The sequence below is a fragment of the Gigantopelta aegis genome, chromosome 6, assembly GCF_016097555.1.
Source record: "Gigantopelta aegis isolate Gae_Host chromosome 6, Gae_host_genome, whole genome shotgun sequence".
NCBI lineage: Eukaryota > Metazoa > Mollusca > Gastropoda > Neomphalida > Peltospiridae > Gigantopelta > Gigantopelta aegis.
This window is the reverse complement of record NC_054704.1, coordinates 32,629,960-32,653,967: the sequence shown is the minus strand read 5'-3', so window position 1 is coordinate 32,653,967 and position 24,008 is coordinate 32,629,960. Positions and strand designations below refer to the sequence as shown.

The 24,008-nt window shown below is 33.7% G+C and overlaps 1 protein-coding gene across 1 annotated transcript; it reads right to left on the bottom strand.

Moving 5' to 3' along the window:
• Nucleotides 1-1,158: 1,158 nt before the first annotated feature.
• LOC121375059 (E3 ubiquitin-protein ligase UHRF1-like) lies at nt 1,159-20,536 on the bottom strand. The gene is made up of 17 exons (XM_041502276.1): nt 20,332-20,536; nt 18,558-18,722; nt 18,134-18,202; nt 17,136-17,605; nt 16,387-16,596; nt 15,186-15,313; nt 14,376-14,562; nt 13,469-13,592; nt 12,755-12,862; nt 9,989-10,093; nt 9,254-9,360; nt 8,215-8,380; nt 7,065-7,202; nt 6,494-6,605; nt 5,468-5,607; nt 4,844-4,942; nt 1,159-4,327 (listed from the first exon to the last, which is right to left on the bottom strand). Exons 1-17 carry the CDS (start codon nt 20,482-20,484, stop codon nt 4,181-4,183), a joined length of 2,628 nt encoding a protein of 875 aa, XP_041358210.1. The 5' UTR covers nt 20,485-20,536; the 3' UTR covers nt 1,159-4,180.
• Nucleotides 20,537-24,008: the final 3,472 nt, after the last annotated feature.

The window sequence follows — 24,008 nt, the reverse complement described above, 5'->3', positions numbered from 1 at the left end:
TTGTGACATTTTATATACATGTATATATGTTGAGAAATAAAACTTTTAAATTTCATTAACTTTTAATATGCCAATAATAATAAAATGAAAATACAGAATGTATTAAATTATGGTGGTTACTGATCATCCTAAGATTACAACTTATTACAGTAGTGTATGATCCCATAGGCAGGTATTCCATCCTGCTATAACACTGTATTCCTGAAAACCCTTCAAGTGGTTTGTGTAGCAACGTGTACAATAATTAGGTCAATGTGATCTTCTTTTCAACTGTACAGCTGTATTGACAGGTAAGGTGGAACTATGGGTATTTGTGGTGGTGGTATCTCAGGTGCATTTGCAAAGGGATTGAAACACATTCCTGCTTAATCAAATTTTCTTATTTCTCAATATATTTTGCTTCTGGAGCACAACTCAACCCCCAATAGACTTTAATTATCACAGTTTTAAGACTCCACCCCCTACAATTCCATTACAGGCGTCTGTACAAGTCTACTTCAGAAAATAGAATGTCTGCGACAGTTTCAGGGTGCAGCATTTAATAGATATCCAACCAAAAAATGTATGGCCAAAAAAAAAACACCGAGCAGGTAAAAAAAAAAAAAAGACTGATGAGAGGTATCCACACTAAACAACCAAGATCTGTACAGTGCTCATTAACACTGGGTTTGATTTTAATAATAGGTTTTAAAAACTGGTTTAAACAATGCGACATTATACATTTAACATAATATTAATGGTTAATATGGCCACCAATATATTATATATATACTGACATCCAAAAGAAACTTTACATACATAACATGTTAACAATTTATTAAATATTGTTGCTAATCGAAAAGAAACATTTTAGAACCACCTTACTTTGCATGTATCAGAAGAGCATTGTCACATTTATAAGTTGAACTTCATGATTCTTTCATATCCCACATATGTTGGTTTTCTATAATACAATTTCAAGCCTTGTAAAGTTTCTTTTGATGTCGATATATAGATAGATATAGTTACCAGGCTCTGTATTCATAAACGTACTCAAGTCAATGTATGATACCTAAATACATACTTAAAGTACACAGATAAGTATCATACATTGACTTAAGTACGTTTATGAATATGGAGCCAGGGTAACAGAAAAATACTAATAAAAGTACAAATATGTAAAGATAAAGATTTTATTAAACAAATTAAAACATTTTCAGCCTATAAAATATGCTAAATATTCTCACATTAACAAACATTTTTCCTTTTGTTTTATTTTAATAACTGTTGACCTTTCTGCTCCAGTGTACCCAGAAGGTATCGGGTAAGACTATATAGCCATGCAGGACGGTCATTTGTCACATCATGAAGTAAAACAGTTCAGAACTCATTGTCCTTCACAATGAATAAAATGGAGGGTTTTTTACATTATCAGACATGAAAGTGGGTTATGAAAAAATAATTGAGACATGTTAATATTGGCGGTATGGTACCAATACTGGCCCTAGGGTTACGGTCTCACATTGGGTCTAAAATTGCAGACCCTATTCAAAATGTATGCAAAGTATCGTCCAAAACCATATGGTATGTTTTGTATGGCTGATACAGAAATTTTTTGACAAACCGCAGAAAAGGTGGAAAGATTTTACATGATTAAAAATCTGGGTTTCCAGATAAATCTGGAAAACTATATTAAAATAATAATCATGTGTAATTACCACCATAGCTGCTAAAAAAAAATAAGTTGCATGGTTGAAATGTGTATTTTATGTACATAACATGTCAAACAGTAAAACAAATAACATGGTAAACATGGTAAACATGAAAAGAAGACAATTTATCACTTCCAAGTTTTGTACATATATTGTTTAAGACAACTTTCAAACTGCATTTTGTATATAGGAATGTCATGTTTAACATGTGTTATTGTTTATAATTGTATTTACAAATTTTAAATTGAAAATACATTAAATAGCATTTCAATGGTTTTTTATGATTTTCGTATGAGGTAAAATGACTATATGTATTAGACGCACACTAAATTTTAAGCAAACAGATTACTGGTTATAAATGCAATCAAAGAACAGATTAGCTTACATTGCATTAAAAGGACAATTATTCCATTAAAAATACATCACCTACAGTGTATATACATTTTAATTCTGATAATATATCTGAAACAAAAGGTATGAAAAAATACACTAAATAAAAATAAATGAAAAAAGATAAGTTCTTACTGCATTGCAGTATATGAAATGTAGACATAGTATATCCTGTAGATAAAACAAAACATACGAGGTAATAACTATGAACTAGGTCCATCTGAGGTCAAACAGTATCAGTATAAAAATATATATAATTAATAACATAGCATTAGAACAATAAATGCTTTCTTTTAAATCCCATCATGGAAGCGCTGATATTTAGAAATACTTAGTCACAGTGTTAACTCATTCAGTTATTGAGGTTATCTCGTTTCATACAAAGTTGGAACATACTGTAAAGCAGATTATTATTGTGACATGTTTGTGTTTTCATGAATAAGCACCATGGTCATTATGACATATACATTTTTTGCAAACAGCTGTTGGTATCTGCAATGAAAATAATGTGTGCGTATAAATTTTGTGGCATGAGATTGGGTACGAATGACACAAAATGTATAAGCACATATCCCCCCCCATCCTCCATACAGTTCTAAAAGGTTTTTCATAAACAAATCACTAAAATTGTTATTCCTGTATTAATGTGAGCTGTTCATTAAAGAATAAGGCGAAAAACAGTTATGGGAAGCACTAAAGTCCAGAATCCCAGATTATCTGGGGGGTTTTGGTCTGTTATTTGGTTTTTAAACTTGTCGACCTGGACACACACAAAAACATTGACAATTTAGGTATTTTTCTATAACTAACAACCCCTGCAATTAAGAAAATGTCCACGGAAAAAAAAAGAAACTTTGTTGAAAAAAAAAAGAATATGGTCCAAGGTGAAAAAATTAAAATTAAGATTTAAAAACGCCACGGCAATCTCCACAGAATTGCCGATTGCCGTGGGCAATTGCAGGGGTTGACTAATCGCAAGAAAAGATTGTAGCTGAACAAAGACAAAGTTCAGTTTCATTCATTTCATCCTCATTTTAAATTTTGTTAAATAAACATATTTAACAAATACTTGAAGATTCATCACAGAATAATCCGATACCATACAAACATACTGTTTTTGATAATGGAGTTTTTTGTGCGTAGTAAAAATTAAAGAAAACATTTGTTTACTTTTGTTCCAATACATGTACATAATAAAAACAGTAAAACAATGTGTGCAAAACAAATATAGGTACATAACCAGTAATTTGCACTTTTAGTCAAAACAAAATGGTTACATAGTCAACAATTAAAAAGATATGTACATATAGCTGAGATTGGAAGAAAACTGGTTACATTTCTTTTTTATATTCCAGATGTTTCCACAATCTAGAATTATTTCCATGGTGATTAGTATATGACAGTTTGTTCTTAAATGTGAAGCCCAACTTTAACATCAAACATGCTATTATTTTGGATGTGAAACTACGATATAATATATTTAAAGGATGTTCTGGTCTCAAAAACATTCAGTCTGTACAAAACTAACATTTCTATCTTCTGAGAATAATGTGTTTGAGAAAAGTATTTTTAAAAACTTGACTGGTTTTCTTGTGGGCTTGCCTTGCCATAAAAATGAAGGTATACATAAATTTGGCATCAAAAACACCTGACGTTTATGTTGTAACAATTGCAAAAGGCATTTAATGCACTATAAATCGTCAAATTAAGATGCAACATTATTACAATGGGATAAATGTACACTAAAATGTATTTGGCAAATACAACTTTAAACATCAAAGAAATAATGCCAAGTTTTCACCACGCCATCATTAGTTTCATCTCACATCTATCAACATTATTTCATTAGACAAAACTACTACATGCCCTATTTGGCTGGTTAGTCATAAATTCCTCCCGACTTTTAGTAGAGCACTGCACAAAAGACAATAGTATGTAATTAAAATAGAGCACTTGTAACTAATATGATGCTAGTTGTTTTTGATTAGTTTTATCAATCGAAATACATTTATTGCAGTGATACATTGATAAAACTGTTTTGCATTTATGACATGCTCTCATAAAAAATTATGATTTCTAGTGGAACTGTGTACAGAATTTTAACGAGCTGCTTCGTATCCTGGGAATAATGTGTTCAACACATCAGTAAGACACTGATTGACCGGCATTTTGAACTCTTTCGTCAAGTCAAAACGGCAAGCAGGGCAGGAGTACACTTCTGCTTTGAAAGACCGACTCAAACAAGTCTGTAAAAGACAAAAACAATTTCTCAATTTAATAAATATTTTAAAAACACAAAACTAAACATTTTGTCAATTTAATAAATATTTCATAAAATACAACTTAATCTAAACACTTTGCCAATTTAATAAATATTCAAAAACAATATGGATCAATCCAACAACATTTCTAAATTTAATAAATATTCTAACGAATTAATGAATGAATGAATGAATGGAATGAATGAATGAATGTTTAACAACACCCCAGCACAAAAAATAAACATTGGCTATTGGGTGTCACAAATGATAAGTATATGAAAATATTAGTGATATATATTTATGTAAAACCACAGTGTAAAAACTTACAGAATTTAAAATATTTCAATGTGTGTTCCTAACTGGCACAAGTTAACATTATTATGAGCCATATCTGCCGTGACTTAAACAAGCTTAACATACAAGAAATAACAGTTCTTTTGCTGGTTATATAATCTGCAACATATTAATATTGAATAATACAAGTCAAAATACAATACAAACCTTGCATACATTGTGAGTACATTCTAATGTGACTGGTTTGTATGAGAGGTCTTGGCAGCAAACACACATGAAAACTTCTTCAACTTTTGCAAGAAATTTCTAAAAACAGACAGTAAAGAATTACAGTAAACCTATGATAATGCTAGGAAAGGTGTGTTATTTGTGACAAATGACATGAGAATCAAAATGACAAATCCATTAGCAAATCCATGTCACACACAATAAAACCTGAAGAATAATTATCCAGGCTGATTCAAGGTTATATTAATTTATTATTTCCACTTTACCTCAGAGGACAGCAAAAATAACCATATACAGGGAACATTTTGTTTTCAAAACCTTGAATAGCGGTATTTTAAGTCAATTGAAAAGTGATTAGCAACTACTGTTTAAGGTTTTAAAATTGTGTAGCAACCTCTGAAACTTGTGTAACGAACGAAATGTTCCCCCGATACACTTGGTTTTTCTTTGGTAAATAAAAAGTGGAAAAAATCTAGATTTTACTGAATCTTCTGTCTTAAATCAAATTACATGACTAAGAGTTTAATAATCTATTCGTAATCATAAACTCATAGGACTGTATGAAATCTCAATGAGGTTTTATTTTATTGTAAAATCACTCACCTGATAGCCCTCCTTTTCCACATTCAAAGCCTCCTTCCACAACTTCTCATTCAATTTATCTTTCTTGACCAGTTTCAGCTGTTCATCAGCTATCTTGTAATTCACACCCTTGGCTTTCTTTGGAGTGCTTTCAGGAGATGCTAAAATTAGAAAGAAGAGGAAAAAACATATATATTTAACTCTTTCAAGACCAATTAAAAGTCGTTCTGTAGTCTCAATAGGTATTTTTGAAGAGAGAGCTCTATTAAACAATGTATTTAATAGATAGAACAATGATAGATTAATTTTTTTGAAAAAAAATCTATTTAAAAAGATTTCCTATCAGTTTTAGATATCAGAATATTAATTTTTTTGATCAGAAAACATTGATATCATGTTTTTATGAAAGAAACATACTCATTTATTCACCAACTTTTCCAATTTTTTTTTTTTTTTTTAATCTCAGTCATCCATGCTTCTATCACCTCAGTCTGACTGACCTGCCTGATATACACAAGTAATTAACATATTGTAACACTACAGCCTAAGGGCGAGACTTAGCCCAGTGGTAAAGCGCTCGCTTGATGCGCAGTCAGTTTGGGATCGATCCCAGTCAGTGGGCCCATTGCGCTATTTATCGCTCCAGCCAGTGCACCACAACTGGTACAACAAAGGCCATAGTATGTGCTATCCTGTATGAGATGGTGCATATAAAAGATCCCTTGCTGCTAATTGAAGAGTAGCCCATGAAGTGGCGACAGCTGATTTCTTCTCAATATATGTGTGGTCCTTAACCATATGTCCGATGCCATATAACCGTAAAATAAAATGTGTTGAGTGCGTAATTAAATAAACCATTTCCTTTCCTTTCCATACTACAGCCTACAGTAATTATGGAAATCTTGAATCACACTGATATTCCGTATTATCAAAATTAGAGTTATTTTCGTCATCTAATATATACTGATAAACCTTTTTAATTTATCCCTTATTTAGTAAGCAAACTAAAAACAATACAAGTAATTTGATTCTATTCTGATATTATACCTTCTGCTTTCCTCTTTTTTCCTCTACCCTTTCCTTTTGGAGTTTCTTCATCAGCTTCTGCATCTTTCAATCTCTCTTTCTCTTTCTGTGCTTCTAAATAACCTTCAGGATACTGTCAACATAAAAACATACTCAATGCATGTCAAAGACTGAAATGTGAAAAAAAATCTGTTTCGAGCTACCATAGACATCAGTAGTTGTCACTAAAATAAACTTAATTTGCTGTAAAATGCTTGAAATTTTAAAGGGTTTCCTAAATTTCACAAAAGGGAAACAACCTGAGCTTCCCTTATTTGAATGTAGGTATAGTATACTAAGTCAATAAAAAACCCAAACACAACTGAAATCATAATGCTTGTGAAACATCGGTGGAACTTGAATTTTTGGGGGGATTTTCTCTTTTTTCTCTATTTAGAGATGCAATATTGCCTTGTCTAGCTCTGAAATCATTTACTAATGCGAAATACATACACTAAACTCAAACTCATGTTTCCATTATCAGCAGATATTATCAATTGTCTTTATGCAGTATGCAAGTAACTATTTTCAGTGCATGAGAATTAAAACATACCACCATCTCAAAGCCCATTGATCGCATTCTTTTTTTCCCAGCAGATGTCCATGGAGCCGGGGTTGGGTCATCTCGACGCAGCAAGTATCGCCAAACTATGAATCCAGACTTTCCCTTCTCAGGCCAGTACTTGACAATCTGCAAACAGAAACATGTGAAAATATCACTTCTCTACTCCTCTTGTCTGTCTATGTCAATCAGGAATAAACATTTAAAAAAAAAATTGAAATCATCTTTGAAAAGCTAAAAACTATACTATATTTAAATAAGGTTATTTGTTTTGGCATTTCATATGAAATTTTGTATTTTATGCACAGAAAAAGCTAAATTAGATAAGGAGTGAAACAAAAATCACATCCAGCATAACTTCAAGCAAATCCTTTCGCATATATTTTGTGCAATTAATTTTTTACCAATTGCTATTTTCAAAATTCTGCCCATTTTTTCAACTCTACTCCTCCCCACTCCATCCCGAGTCAGTCCACCGATCTTGTCTAATTTCTTTTTGACCACCCGATATAATCTAGCGACCAAATTTAATGAGTAGAATTTTCTTTATTAATTATATTAGAGATGCGCATCAAAATTTTAAAGGCCCACTATTTAATTTTTGGATGTAAATTTCAAAATTGTCCGCTTAATTTTTTTTTGTCCCAGGACAAGCCCCTGGCTATCCAGAGACAGGCCCCGGGACGGACATGCTCGAAACTGTAGTGGTATATGAGCATGTATAAATTATTCGCACTAGCAATTCATTATTCAGGGCTCAACCTGCTCATAGCCAAAGTAGGCAATTTGTAATTTAGATGTTTTGTATTTCTCTATTAATTCAAGGAATTACTCTTCATATCTTGTAATTGCATAAAACAAAAATGTTTCTGGTTGGAGCCATGTTTTTTCCATAAAGCTTATATTTTGCTGATGAAAATATGAAAACAAGTGATCAGAGTTTAGGCTATTGTTAATCAAATACAATATAATTAATAATAAATCTGCTAAAAAGCTACAGTCATATGAAAAATCTGTTACCAATGCATGTGCCAGCCATTTTGGTTTGTGAATGTATCTAATCAATTTATACATTACTGTCGAGTTGTTCACTATAAGTAACTTAACGCAGCAGATAGAGTTACCAACAGCCATTACTTACCTTGTAAATTCCGTCATACCGGTTTCCCTCCTCAGGGGCGTATTTGGAGTGTTTCCGTCCTTTGCAGTTGCGCACAACACGAACAGGTTTACCTCCCTTCCACTTGTCACCTGCATCAGCACCATCTTTGTTGTTTATAGTGGCATTACAGTTCTTTGCCAAAGCTCTATAAGTATTTAGAAATAAGGAAAAAAGGTTTTATGTTGATAAAGTTTTTAGCTGTAGCCACCAATTAAACTAGTACCTGAATATGATGAGAAATCACGCTAACATGTGAGAAACATTTATTATCTTGTTGACATATTAAGTCATATCTACGATTGATAAACACAGAAGTTACATCTACGACAACAGAAACATTCTATCTACCTGAAGTACTTTTCACAACAAAATAATGATTTCATTACAAAATAGTGATAGTTTTTTTGTACAAATAATTTTTAAAAAGGGCAAGGTACTAACATTTATCCCAAACCACCATTATTTATCCCAAACCACCATTAACTCTCCCCCTCCCCCAACTCACTAGAATGATACTTATTTTAACCCATATACAGGCTACAAGTTATAACGGCAATTTCTGTAAGACCCTTGTGTGGCCATTATAAGTAGTTTGACTGTCTTAATGTTAAAGTTAGTTTGTTTTGTTTAACAACACCACAAGAGCACATTGATCTGTTATCATTAGCTATTGGATGTCAACATTTCGTAATTCTGAAATAGAAGGAAGGAAATGGTTTATTTAACGATGCACTCAACATATTTTATTTACGCTTACATGGCATCGGGCTACTCTCTTCTATTAGCATCAAGGTATTTTTTATATGCATCATCCCATACAGGATAGCACATACCACAGCCTTTGATGTATCAGTCGTGGTGCACTGGCTGGAGCGAGAAATAGCCCAACTGGTCCAATGACAGCGATTAATCTCAAACCGACCGCACATCAAGTGAGTGCTTTATCACTGGGCTACTTCTTGCCCCTTTTCACGTACAGTGGAAAGCTGCAACAGTTTAGACTGTCCCAATGACTGACCTGTTCATTCTGGTAAGCTTCTGATCACACGACTGTTCAGCTGTCCGCTTGTTGCCGGACAGATCTCTACCACCACTTCCAGTGTACGTGAACTCTTCTCCCCAGTCCTGCGTAACAAACAAAAATATACACAGTGAAAAATCATCTAAAATTTATCAAACTGCTAAATCAAAACCAATCAAAGTGTAAAAAAATACTACAGTGTGAAAAGTTTAAACATTTACTGCATAATTATTTCCCTATGTTTCAGCAGCATCCCGCCACTTTCATCAGGGGATTGCAGAGTTCTCAGAGTTCTTTATGTTATGTCCATTTTTACTAGTAGCCGTTTCAAATCTCCTAGTGAAGATGGACAGAACATAACTACTTGGGAAAAACGCAATGCTCTGATGAAGGCAGATGAATGATGCCGAAACATAGGAAGCAAATTGTGATGAAAGTGATAAATGTTCAATCAAAAATTATTGTAATAGAGTTTCTGTCTTTATTAAAAATCTACTTGAACTGTCAATATCCAAAGCTAGTGGAGAGGAATGACGAATAGCTACTATGTGTCTAACACATGGTAAATTAACACTTGCGAACAAGAAAGGAAACATGTTACAGCCACAAAGGTTACGCCTTTCGATTAGCATAAAAGGTTTTTTTTGTATGCCCTTTGCTATAACCAGGATACCACAAACCACAGCTTTTCATGCCCTGCCAGAAAAAGAAAATAACTCTGTGATTTCATACCTCATCATCCTCATAACCTCCAGACAGGACAATAGAGAAAGCACCATCATCTTCTCGACCATGGATTCCAGCAACATGCGGCCGATGTACTCCAGCCTCACTCACCTATAAAATAAATAAAAGACTATGTGGACAGAGTCTAATTTTTTTAGAAAGAAAAAAAACTACATAATGGAAAGTAACTATTTTTCAGATTGTGTTAAGTGGTTAATTACTTCTGAATTTTATGCCAGGGCTCGCGCTGTCGTTCGCCAATTGCGGAAAAAAATTAAAATTTGCGAAAGATTTTTTCCCATCTCGATTTTTAGAACCAAACATGTTCAACCAGTTTTGTTCAGTTGATCTGCCTCGCAGTGTGAATAAGCAATATTTGCATGTCCATGTGGCCAGTCTACTATTCACCAGCGTACTGCCAGCTGCTTGTCGTAAAACTAGAAAACCCGATTAAATAAAATGAAATACTTTTTAAGACATGTTGCATTGTTGATACTAAATGTTTGATTACTATCGACTACAAGTTTTACTTTTTATTAGTCATGTTTTGTCATACCGGTTAATGTTATAAATCTAGGTCACATGGTTGAGTTCATTTCCACGAAGTGGGTTCATTGGTGAGGAATACATATTGTTTCTCACTTATATATAATCATTATTAGTTAAAACTTTCTATCTTTACAGATTATATTTAAAACATATTAAATGGTGAAATTATAATTCATGTGTGCTATATCTACTGATATAATACTAACGCCGACATGATACATCCCTCCACCCCTTGCACAGAAATACAAACCTCGAAACCGGCGTAAAACTGAAAAAGGTTTTTTTCCCCACTTATGAAAGACTGTCGCACGGCAGTGTTTTGATAGCAATAACATAAAGATGTTTCCTTTGTCTTTATGTCTGGTGACTGGCTACTCAAGTTGGACACCATACTAATTATGAATAGTATTCAGTTATAAATCATACCGGGATGTTAGGAGGGTAGTTACAAAACGAGGTCTTGGCGTAGGATATGATCAAGAGTTATGCACTTTTATTATTTTTTCTTCTTCATAAAATAAAACCGCCAGTCTGGCCATTTTGTTTCTTTAAAATATGATTTTTCTATTATATATATACAATAATACATCTATTACCATTACCAAAGAGATTAAAGATACATGCCTACAGGCCTGTGGCATTGGAACAATATCTGGAGGGGATAGCACAGTCTCTGGTGGGACTATTGAGTTTTATCTTTATATGAAGCAGAAAAGAAAAAAGATAACCAAAATAAGGTAACAGAAAATCTAATGTTTATAAATTTATGTTGGTAAAATTAATGCCAGTGACAGGGAAAGAAGGAAGTGCGTAGGAGACAATTGTTAAAGAACTTTAGATTATTGTCATCATTACAAAAAAATGTAAGATCTTACATTATGTAATCATACAAGTGCTTTACCACTGGGCTACAGCCAGCCCTAGACATCAGCAGCATTTCATTATTAGATTACAAGACGTAAACTGAATAATAAGTACATTTTAGCATATACTATATTATCATAAAGAACGAGATTAATAATAAAATATTTTGACTGAAATGCAAATATGTTACTGGCGAATATATATTTAGATTGGAGAAAGAAATTGAAGATTGGCAAATTTTTTGCCGAATAAAAATAGCAACCCAGGGCTAGCCCTGTATGCTAACTTATAAAATAAATACATGACAATAAAAACCAGTCATGAGCAAAATCAAGGTGAGCTGATGACCACTCTCCTAAAATGGTGCTAGGCGAGCAATCACATGAAGTTTCAGAAAGATATTGAAATTTGTATTGCTTGGTGATCAATTTGCTGCTCTCCTAAAACTTTCCCGGCGAGTATGAAGAGGGGTGGGATGGTTCACTTGTCTTTCCTGGCGAAGATTGTATAAACTAATTTTTGAACAGATGTTCTTGAATTGGATTTGCATGATTTCGTTTTCAGTAACATTGTGTGAGTCCCATTGGAAAGAGAAATCCCTGACAACCCCTGCAATTGCCCGCAGAAATCTGCAATGCCGTGGAGATTGCTGCAGAGTTTTTCGTTCTCTGCAGCATTTTTTGGTGGCCGTGGACTATATTGGATTTTATTTTCAAGATGTATTTTTTCTTTATTGTTAAAAATAAAATATACTTTGTGAACTGAAAACAGATTAAAAGTAAATATTAAAACAGTAACTGCACCATTATTACTAAGTATGTGAATCTCAGCATCATTGGGCATAATCGTAAATACATGTAAATTACCAGAAATTGTGCCGTTATTATGGAAAAAAAATTTAATTCTATATCGCATTAAATATATTTTGACATTTTGATGTAATATCATTAAAATATAAAGATTGAACTGCCACATCAAAATGGACTAACTATGCTGTATATTATAAATTGTCATCCCCTTGCAACCCCATTGTTTTTAAACGTGCACGTGTCATTCACAATATCGCCACTGATATTTAATAAATCTGACAGAATATTGGCAAATAACATAAATAACAAATAATCATTCAAATTTACTTACAATCCAGAGTTGCAAACATGTGGATGGAAAACATGCCGTGGAAAATGTGGACACAATTTTTTTAAGGCAAGTTATTTGCTGTGGACATTTTCTGATAATGTAAAATGCTGGATATTTCCATTTGAATGAAGCAAACAATACAGCTTAGCGTTAACTTTTAATATGAATATTCATTAAAACAGTGTCAAATATTCAGCTTTGATGTGAAAATCAACAAACCTGGACACGAAATTTCCACATCATTCCGACTTCTCCACCAGGAACAGGTCCAAAGTGATTTGGTGGCACAATCGTGCATTCTTTCGTTCGCCCAACACACGCCATTCCCTGAAACATATAATGCATCAGTTGAAATAGTTCATTGTTACAGATGTTCATAAACTATTCTTTGCAAAACAATCATCCATTACATTAGCTCCTTCCCCTATACACGAAGAAATTAATAATATTGCAGCATCTAGCAATCTTAAACTATGTTGACTTTAGAACAAAGACAAAGTTATCATGAAAAAAACAAAATAACAAGAGTACTGCTAAAGCAATACATGTCCCCTACTAGAATCAACAAATTTCTGTATCTCAAATGCAAGGGCCATAACTCTGAGAAAAATTGCCATAAAAGTCAAACTTGATCTGTAACAGTACATGATAAAATTACAAACAAAATTTCAGCTCAATATCTTGAGGCATTGGGGAAAAAAGGTCCAAGTTCTAAGGGCCATAACTATCAAAAATGTGTGAAATCAAACTTAATCTGCAACAGAACATTATAAAGCTATACCGGTATACAAAATTTCAGCTCAATATATTGAGGTATTGTGAAATAAGTCTGGAAAATTATGTGGGACAGACAAAAGGAAGAAGACAAAACTTATAGTCCCCTCCAGATGAACTAGACTAATGATAATGATTGTATGAAACATCTCTTCTTACCTTTCCCCAGTCTCTACTGCTCACAGACGTGGCAGACGCCATCTTGGACTTTTTCTTGCTTGTCTTTAGCTTTTCTCCTGCTCTTACGATCTTTGTATCATCCACCTTACAATCTGGGCAGTACCTTGATGTGAAGATAAGAATTTTAGAATTATTATATAAACCTGTATTCATACATCATTTTGTTGTGTATTCAGTTACAATATAATTAATAAATGAAAGAATCAAATTTGTTTTGGGGCATACATTCAAGACTGCAGAAATTAGAATTGAATAATAAACCATACAAGATCTATATAATGGACTAACTGGGGTTTTAACAAGCATTCTACAAGTACTGCTAAAGCAATACATGTCCCTTACTAGGCCCAAAATATTTTCCTATCCTTAAAGTTCAAGGGCTATAACTCTGTTAAAAATGGGTAAATCTCCATGAACGTTAAACTTGATCTGCAACTACATGATAAAGCTGGCCACAAATTATAAATGCAATATCTTGAAGCACTGCGAAAAAAATAAAGGAAATATATGTGTGGGACAAATGGATGGACGGATGAAGACCAAACCTATAGTCCCTTCCAGTTGGGCTGGTAGGGGACCAATAATGAAATGATTTATTTAACGACGCACTCAACACATTTTATTTATGGTTATATGGTGTCAGACATATGGTTACGGACCACACAGATATTGAGGGAGGAAACTCGCTGTCGCCACTTCATGGGCTACACTTTTCGATTAACAGCAAGGGATCTTTTATATGCACCATCCCATAGACAGGGTAGTACATACCACGGCCTTTGATATACCAGTCGTGGTGCACTGGCTGGAAGAAGGCCAATAATGATGGAACATAGATACCACATGCATGTTATCTTAGGTCTATAGGACTGAATGGCACATTTACCATTCATCTTCTTCTGGGACGGTGGTGAGCGCAGGTCTAAGACAGGTCAGGTGGTAGGCCTGGTTACACTCATCACACAGAATCTGTTTGTCAGGGTCGTGCTTTCCACCACACACACAACACGCACAGTGTTTACACTTCCGTTTCGGGTTGTCTTCGCAATGGTCACAGTCTGGCTTGTTTTTGCCTTAAAATATAACAAAATACATGTACATTATGTATGAGTTTACTTTTTTGTTTACAAACAATGAGGCATCAAACAGTGCTCATATTTAAAGTATTTCCATTTTTAAAATGGTTAAAAAGTGGTCAATTTAAACAAAAGTTTATTAGCCAAATCAAGTCTCAAAATTCATTTTGTACATTGGGAAGCAATGTTTGCTTCTCAGATTTTAATGTGGAAGCAAACTTCAGAAACCAAAAAGCAGTTCAAGAAATTAGTTTCAGTCTTCTGAAAATTACGAGAGTAATAGTTTCATTCGCGTGACCTGTTTTTCGGTAACACACTGAATTTGTGCAATCATTTGAATGATCGAAGCGGGTTGTGTGAGGGCAGGATGAGTTGCCCAAGTTTGTTTTTGCGTAACCCATAAATGGTTTTCAATTCTCGGAAGGCCTGCAAATTCACAGTAATTTTGAGTAAATAAATTAGCGATATCAGCGTGTGACAAGGCAAGCAGTTTTTCACCCATGTGGAAATAGTTCTGAGTTATCACACGCAAGTGACAGCAATTGCTCACGTTAAACTATAACAAACGAAATGCATATACAATTTTTTTTTTTTCATTCATGTAGGGTTGTATAACTTACGTTTTGTGGGTGACATGGAAGGATTATTGGCATCTAGGAACTCATTGAGCTGTGTCCCGGGTGTCTCAATAGCGAATATTTCATTTACAAACAATAACTTGCAGTCATGTAGTGGAGTGAGCTCCTTCCTGAAAGAAACAACTCATCAAAATAAAACAACATAAACACGCTGAACTGACTGTTCTCAACCAGACATAAAGCTACAAACAGTTGCCTTGGCAATATATATATATACAAATTAAAATGAATTCAAGGAAAATCTTTCTTCTCCAATCAAATAAGTTTATGCAAGGTAATATATTTATAAAAGTGACATACAATTAATGTTTAACAAATCCACAAGTCTACTAAAAAGCACCAGTCAACTGGTATGAAAACGAAACGAGTGAAAAAAATTGATGGTTCATAGAAACATAAAAATGCTATAATCATTCTAAAATAAAACACAATGATAGGGCATTTTTTTTATATGGTGAATATATTATGCCATTAAGCCTACTTCGTGAAAGAGCTAAATAAAGCAGAACCATTTCTGGGTGAGCAGATAATTTCGCCAAATTATTCATTAAATTAAAAGAATTTGAAGAAACACAATGTTGTTTTAAATATATATATTAATTACATCAAATTATTTCGTCCAATAAAAATAAAAATTGCAATTGGCAAATTTGGTGAGTGCCAAAACTAGCCATGTGAAGAATTATCCTCTTAAATCAGGACTTTATTAAGTTTGTTTTGGTTGGCCAAGAAAATCTAATTTATTTTCTAACATTAACTGTTATAGAAAATATTCTGGCCCGATTAAACTACAATCAGGGCTTCTAGAATTTTTATAAAATCCACAAGCCATGGGATCAGTGATTTAAAATTTTTACTAGCCACGATTAAAAATTCACTAGCCCTATTTTACTTTAAGTTGATAAAATGTTACTAATAGTAATAATCAGATAATTATGTCATCTAAAGAGGAAGATAGAGCTTAAAAACACTAAGATTGATGGGTGGTGGTGGGGGCAAGATATTCATATTTACAAAATAGACTTAACTGCAACTTTGACCCCCCAAAAAAAATACACTAGCCGTCGGGCATGGCAATAATAGTTATTTACTAGCCCAACATTGAATATCACTAGCCATGGGAGTGGGGCTACCATAATCTAGAAGCCCTGACAATAATTGTGTGATCCGTTTTTCACATTACCCAATGAACACTGTCGCCCACAGCTGTTTCTGTGTGCGGGTGTCAGCTTTCCTCGTGACAATACAGTCATACCAGAAGCCACGTTCATCAGGATCATCGTAATTGTAGTTGGCCATCACCTTCAAACCTACAGTGATGTCAGCCATTTTTAAAGCAACACGGGCTCGAGGACGTACATGTCTGGATCTCAGTTTTTCTACATCTTCATAGCTAAAATTATAACAATCATATTGGTCACTGAAAAACAACAAAAGACATTTTCCTTCCTTTTTAGTATGTGTAAAATTTAGCATAATTGAACAGATTTTTTTTTTAATATTGTACATTTAGATGTGAATACAAATGTGAGAGGTGTTAAAGCTAAGAATAGTAAAATTAAGCTTTTGTTAATTTTAATATGACTACAAAATCTATAAAATGTCTTGTGATTGTAGCCTACAATTAACTGTGACAATGCTACATTATAATCACAAAATCCTGTTAAAATAACTATTCCAAATAACATACAATATTAGTAACTTATGTGCAATGGTTTCAGTAAAATGTTTTAAAACAAATTTTAATTAAAAAAACAATTTTTTTTAGCTACTACCAACATCAGAACTAGAAATTGGAAAGAATAGCAATTATGTTTTTCAGCAAGAAACCAAAGTAATATATTTCAAATGCCACCAGAAAAAAAAGACTCAAGATTGTACATAAATACTTTTTAAGAGTTAAAACCTAGAACCTGCTTCATTAATACGTACCCTTCATATGTGACGTGATACAAATATGGATCATTTTCCGGCAACACACATACAAGAGTTCCTTTTGATACTGAACTATCTTCAGACGATTCTGAAGTTCCTTCACTGTTTGATTTTGAATTAGAACAGTCATGGCTATCACCATTAGCATCATCCGAACTGGCCTTCTCGCCAGCAGTAGCACTATCAGTGGAGTCTTTCCCCTTACTTTCTACGTTTGTATCACACTCCATATTCTCAGCTCCGCTATTGTCGCCATTCTGCTTCATCAACGTGGAGTCATTTAATTGTTTTTGGTTACTATGACTATATTCTGGTAGGCTCTCATTATTATTGCCGTCCCCTTTCGTATTTTTCTTTTCTGCTTCATCCTGAGAAGTTTTTTCTTCTAATGCTTTGGTAATTTTGACGATCTTTGCCTCAAACCAAGCTCCAACTGAGATATCTTGAGCATCGATAATATCACCCATCTGAAAATAAATTTGTTACATGTACTTCGTATTAAATCATTTTACAAAAATATTGAACAAGGAGTGAAAAGATGATTTCAAGCACGACAAATTGATTAAAAAAAATTGATAATATAAGCAAAAAACATATGGTATATATATTTTAATTTTTAATAAAAAGATATATAAATATATAACAGACATGGTGATTATTTTATTTTTTTCAAATGCAAATGTATTTTTGTGCTGGGGTGTTGTTAAACATTAATTTATCATTTACTTACCAATTCTATCAAATACTTGGTCCAGGATTAATGGGTGAATGTAGGGAGCCGGGCCATAATGGTACTCTTTGGACAGCAAACTACAACAATATCCCACAAGCATCAGCTTTGAATTTTATTACTGTTCCATTTTGGTTAAATAGAAATAAATGTATTACTGTTAAAGAGGAAAAGGTTGGGTTTTTTTTAAATACTTAAACAAATTGCATTCCAAGGTGAGCCTAAGTGAGAACTAAGACTAATTCAGTGTTCAAATCAAGCATACTTTATATGTACTGTCCTCGATATCATCCTCCAAAGTGATGGGTGTCGACGGCAATTCAGGTGATGGTGGCTAAAAATATAAAAGCATCATTCTAACACAGATTTAAACACTTCAATATAGGCTAGCATGGTAGTCCAAATTAAAATGTTGAACAATTTATGAAAAACTTGAATTTGCAAAATATACGTTGCCAAAATTGTTAATTTGAGAAATTTTGTATATATTTTATGTCTGTATTTAATTAAGATAAAGACAATATTTAACTGAACTAAATATATATTTCCAAGCAAAATTCACAAAAGTGCTAAGACTGCCATCAATAGTACCAATTCATCTTGAACCATATTTAAATATTTCCGGTTCCAAAACTGGTGATTGCATCTCTTTAAGTCTAAGTTTAAGATCTAATGCATGATAAACTTACCTTCTGATTTTCCTTGTCCGATGAGTTCCCTTCATCTCCGCTACTTGCATAACCGTTTGTTTCCTTCGAGTCACTTATGGATGGCACCGGGAGTTTTCTCGTCAGAATTTGAATAAGATCATTGAGACCAACATTATAGTCAAACAATGAATGCCCATCAACCAACTGAAATATAAAACTAAAAACTAAATTTAAGGTAACTTTTTACTATATTTTTAATACAAAAACTAATTTCAGTTAAAGGTATTAGTTTCTCACTTCTTTATAATCAGTAATTAATTATTAAACTATTATGTAACAAGGTTATTTCAGGCCAATGGCTAGTGTCAAGGCCCACTCTGTCATTCACCAAATTAGCCAGTTGCTAAGTTCTATACAAAGTGGCTACAATATTTGATATTTGGCTACTGAACTTCTTTAAACTTGCCATTTTTTAAAACATTCAAAGAAGTATTAAAAATTAAAATTGGGGAAAACTACAAGTACTTTTCAGTGTGAGCCATGTAGTGTGCATGATTTATGCTAGCAGTGTATGAGCTATCCAGTTTGTAGATAAATAGTCTAGGAAAAGTGGCACAATTGGTGTTCAGCCCACTAAAATTCCGGGTAGCATTTGACTAGTAGAAATTCTGGTGGGCTATTAAATTTTAGTTTGTTCTGGTCCGACAGGCTAGCAAAATATTTTCTATTTCTGCACCCCTGCATTGGCTGTGGCGTAAATCTGTATGTGAGAATATGCATATATGATACCTTGCTGCTAATCGAAAAGAGTAGCCCATGGTTATGGTGTGGCACAGCTGGTTTCCTCTCTTATCTGTGTGATCCTTATTTATGTATGTATCAGGCCCTAATCTTGCCAGCAAAATGAGCAGGGTTTTTTGCCGAATGTCAGCAGAAGTCGCCAAGTTATTATCAGTAGTGAAAAGTCAAAGTCAATGTAATGTTTTTGACCGTATCCGATTTCAAAAATGAAAGCACACAACAGACAAGCTCACTTGGCACGGTATGTCGGACAGTGATTTTATTTTAGTGCCAGACTGTACATCGACACTTGTTGTGCCGTTAGATGTGACATGTCAAGTGTTGTTAATCCTTGGTCACATTAATTTCAGTAATGGTAGAAAATACTAATTAATACTTTAATTTTAAAATAACTGCACATTATCAGCTACTTAATAATATTACATTTTTAGTGAAAATAACAACTGCTTTGTTTAAATTTTCATTACCAGAAGTATTTTATATCAAAATATTACAATTAAAACATTGTAAAATTCACAATTTTCCCGAATGAATGTGAAAACTGGCAAACTGTTACAAAATGTACTCATAATAGTCCACTTAGCCTATTTTTATCAAACTTCTCTTTCTTCTGGGAAGGCACTTCACTACACTTTTTCAATTCTAGATCTAAGATTAGGGCTAAAAAAAATTATGCAACTTAAAATTATTGACTTAATTTGCGCTCTGCATTTGATCACTGATGTCCCATGACATATAACCTTAATTGTAAAGTGTTGAGTGTCAAAAACAAACCCATTTCACTTATTCTTTTAAAAAAGGAACTTCATGCTTCTTCAAAGATCGGGGATTTGGGTGCGCGCATTCCCCCTTCCCCACACCACCCCCATCATTATTGTATATGCGCCTCCCTCATTTTTAAATAGCTTTTTAGTTTTTAACTTCAGTTGGGCTCATAACCGTGTCAACATTTGTGCACCTAGGTCATTATTAGAAGTTAAACAGAGTGAAGTCTCGAGTTGATGGTTGTTACCTGCTTCCCCCGGAAAAAAAGTCGCTGAGCTTCTGCAGGTGCATCAAACTCATCTACAAGTCTCTCGCGTAACGCTTCGATTTTTGTAAGCTTTGACAAGTTATCAACTCTCACTGTCTTCTTGCCATCAATGCTTCTTACTTGAATCCACATCGTGACAAATAAAAATATTGCAAAGAAAACAAAGCTGTCAAATTGCTGTATTGTGTCCCACAACTTATTAAAGTGGCGGGAAATCGTATCACATGGCATCAAGTGTATTTTTAGAATTGGTTTCAAAAATTGAAATGCATTTTTAACGACTGGAGGATTATTTTAATCAGATTGATGTTTGGTCCTGTTGATTGGGACTTATGTTTATATTATATTGAAATAATTATTGACATGCATTATTTAAACACACTTCATAGGTTAGTATTTTTCCTGCCAAGAAAAAACTATAGTCCGTCCCACAGGGAATGCCTTTTTTCATACTATAGAATTTACTACACGCTGGTTATTTCTGAGCCAATTGTTTTGAAACTTGTACATAAAAATAGTAATTTTGTGTTATTTCCAAAACACTTTTACTTTTCTTCTTATGTCAAACCAAATAGAAATTATTTACACGCGTGGTGGGACGGGCAATAAACTTAAAGGGACATTCCTGAGTTTGCTGCAATTTTTAAGATGTTATCGACCAACAGACTTTTTAACTATTTTAATTACATATCAAATATATTTTATGTTTCTGATCGTTCTAATATTTGTACCAGGTTAAATTTTATTTTATTTCCAAATATTTGTTTTTCCGCACACGTACGAAATTATTTGAAGACAAAATCCAGTTTGGTCTTCTTATAAATATTAAGACGACCAGAAACACATTGAACATAAAGACACTGATATTCTAAACAAGAAAATATTTTTAATATGTAAGTTTAATCGTAGACATATTTTATTAGTCAAAAACATCTTACAATGCAGCAAACTCAGGAATGTCCCTTTAAAAGTGAGACGCTTTTGAATAGTGGTGCTATTTATTAAAAAGACAATTTAAAAAAAAAAAATGTTTAATGTGTTTATAGCGTAATTCAATATCAATATCATTTATTTACCGGCATTTTACAAGCACACATAGGTTTGCATTAAACTTCCCCGCTTCGAAACTAGCAATTGCCGTAAATCCTTGAATAGAGGCCTGCTATGCCGGGTCTCAAAGTGTAATAATAATAATAATCTTTATTATTCATTAACATTAAAGGTCTCCATTTATCAAAAACGTAATTCACTATCGTTTGGTATCTACGTATACCTTTTACAATATATATGAAGTATCAATAAAATAAATTTAAAAACAATTACCCGTTTTTAATATATTCGCAATAAAAAGTCGCGTTTTTCCCATCGCTTGTCATGTCATACGGGTTTTACGTGCACATTCAGAGCAAGCTGTTGTAGCGCACGCCTGTCTTGGGCACAACAGCCGGCCTTGGCCGGCCCTTCAGTCCAAGACAGGAAAGGTGGGGGGGGGGGGAGGAGGGACCACCTGCACTGGCAGGTGCAAGGGAGCACCAGCAGTCCGATTGAATCGGTAGCAGGCGGGTTCCCATCGCTTGCCAAAAAGTCTCTGAAATACAAGAGTCAAGTCACGTGACCCCGTGACGCGCTAACCGGCATAACATTCGCAGCCTTTCGGTCATTTTACATGGAAGTGGAACACGTGTATTTTTTAAAACGCGAAAATGTTATTCTATTGAATTGAATTGTATGTTTGGAATATTATTTTGAAGATATCTTTCAAATGTGAAACATGGTGAACCATTGTTCGTTGTATGGATGTACAAAAGCTGCAGTTAAAGGCAAAAGAAGTTTGTATATTTTTCCGAAAGACAAACCGACATTGTCTGCACGGAAGCAGTTCTTAAACCGAACACGTGCGTATTGGAAAGGACAGTCAAGATGGGATTCGATTTGCAGTAACCACTTCACACCTGGGGATTACGACAATTATCTAAGATGGTCGATGGGAATGGCACCAAAACTTTTGTTAAAGAACTTGTCTGTTCCAAGCCTTTATTACCCTCCTGGTGAAGATATAGCGGTGGCCTCAGACCACAATTAATTTCGCTATATGTTTCTATATAGCCTTAGTGGCTATAATATTTTTATTAATATCAGCAGGCCCGTGAAGTTTTGTATGTACCTTTGCCTGCATGGGGGACACATACCCTGAAAAGGACAACCCCTGTTGTCCAGCTCTTTCTCCCAGCATATTGGTTTAAACAGACACACCCTCTAAACCTGGCCGGAGTACACCCATTTTACACAAAAAGCACTACTTTTGCATGGGCCGGAATTACCACAAACAAGTCTTCAATGTCAACAAGTTACACATGTTTACAAACTACATGCTATCCCCTGTCACTTCAGTCAAACAGTTGCCACTTCATAGCTGTCTGCCATGAAATAATCACAGTCAAACAGCAGACTACTTGCGCGGTGAAACTTCCGGATTTTCGACAACCAAATGGGAAGATAACTGTAATCTGAGGCCCGGTGTCGTACAAATTTCGTACGCACCACCATATTTTGATTTGTCAACAGGGAACAGAGTCAATTTCGATTGGTTGGACAGCGAACTTATTAGCATAACGGGACTATTTTTTTCATTCATAATTAATGTCAAGGTCAGTAACATCCACAACTTTTACTACAAATGTCATTCATTAAAAGTTGATGTAAACTGGACTGCGCGAGAAATATTTTTAAATAAAAAATAAAAATAAAAGAATGAATAGAACAATAATTAAACATATTCATTTTATTTATTATGGATTTTTTGGTCTACAAATTGTTATTGTCAGTTGTGATTTGTGAATTCATCATTATTAAGGTCTACGACAGTCACTTTTTGGACCCTTATTTTGGCTTCGTACACAATAAATGAAACATATCCAACGTTAATTTTTTAATTTGATATATTTGACAAAAGGTAATTTTTTATTTTTTAAAACTTAAACTTCATATTTTTTGTAGAATTATGAAAAAGTAAAATATACCGACCTGTAAACAGCGTTGTTTGCTTGTTGTAGAAATTTAACAGGGGTCAAGGTTAGTAGACCAGTTTTTATTTTAATGTGGCAATGCATTGTAATAATATAGCTAATTTTGAATTTGAATGACGTCAGAATTCCAATGACGTCACTTTGCACCTCCTTACAATAACCACAAACTGGGTACATGACGTTTCTCTTTTAAGAATGCTGGAAAAAATCCAATGCAAAATTCCAATTGATTTTTTATTTTTTCGAACATTACTGAAGCACCTGAATGTGTTTGAAGAAAATTCTGTGATTGAAAAATTGTACCTTTTACGAAATATGGATTTCAAGAGAAATTACGGTAAGATATTTGCTATATTTATTGTGTACAAAGAAAGCCAAAACAAGGGCGCGAAAAGTGACTGTCGTCGACCTTAAAGTTACAACTTTAGTTTTCCCGTGAACTCAGTTGCTTTTGCAAGCTACACTTTTTTAACTGCAAAAACACTTGTTATTCTCTTATTGGTTGGATTTTTGGTCAACAAATTGTTATTGTCAGTTGTGATTTGTGAATTCATCATTATTAGCATAACCAGTGGGGTAACGGGAACATTTGTTTCTTGGGGGCGTTTTGTTAAAATATGGAATTATGCA

Bases quoted from the DNA above. Each gene is read 5' to 3' on its own strand.
- LOC121375059 (XM_041502276.1), bottom strand. From the start codon at position 20,484: ATGTGGATTCAAGTAAGAAGCATTGATGGCAAGAAGACAGTGAGAGTT. The intron at 15,314-16,386 runs GTAATGTGAAAA...TGTTTCTTTCAG, and splicing joins TGGGCGACAGTGTTCATTGG to GAAGGAGCTCACTCCACTAC. The intron at 14,563-15,185 runs GTAAGTTATACA...TTATATTTTAAG, and splicing joins TTCCATGTCACCCACAAAAC to GCAAAAACAAGCCAGACTGT.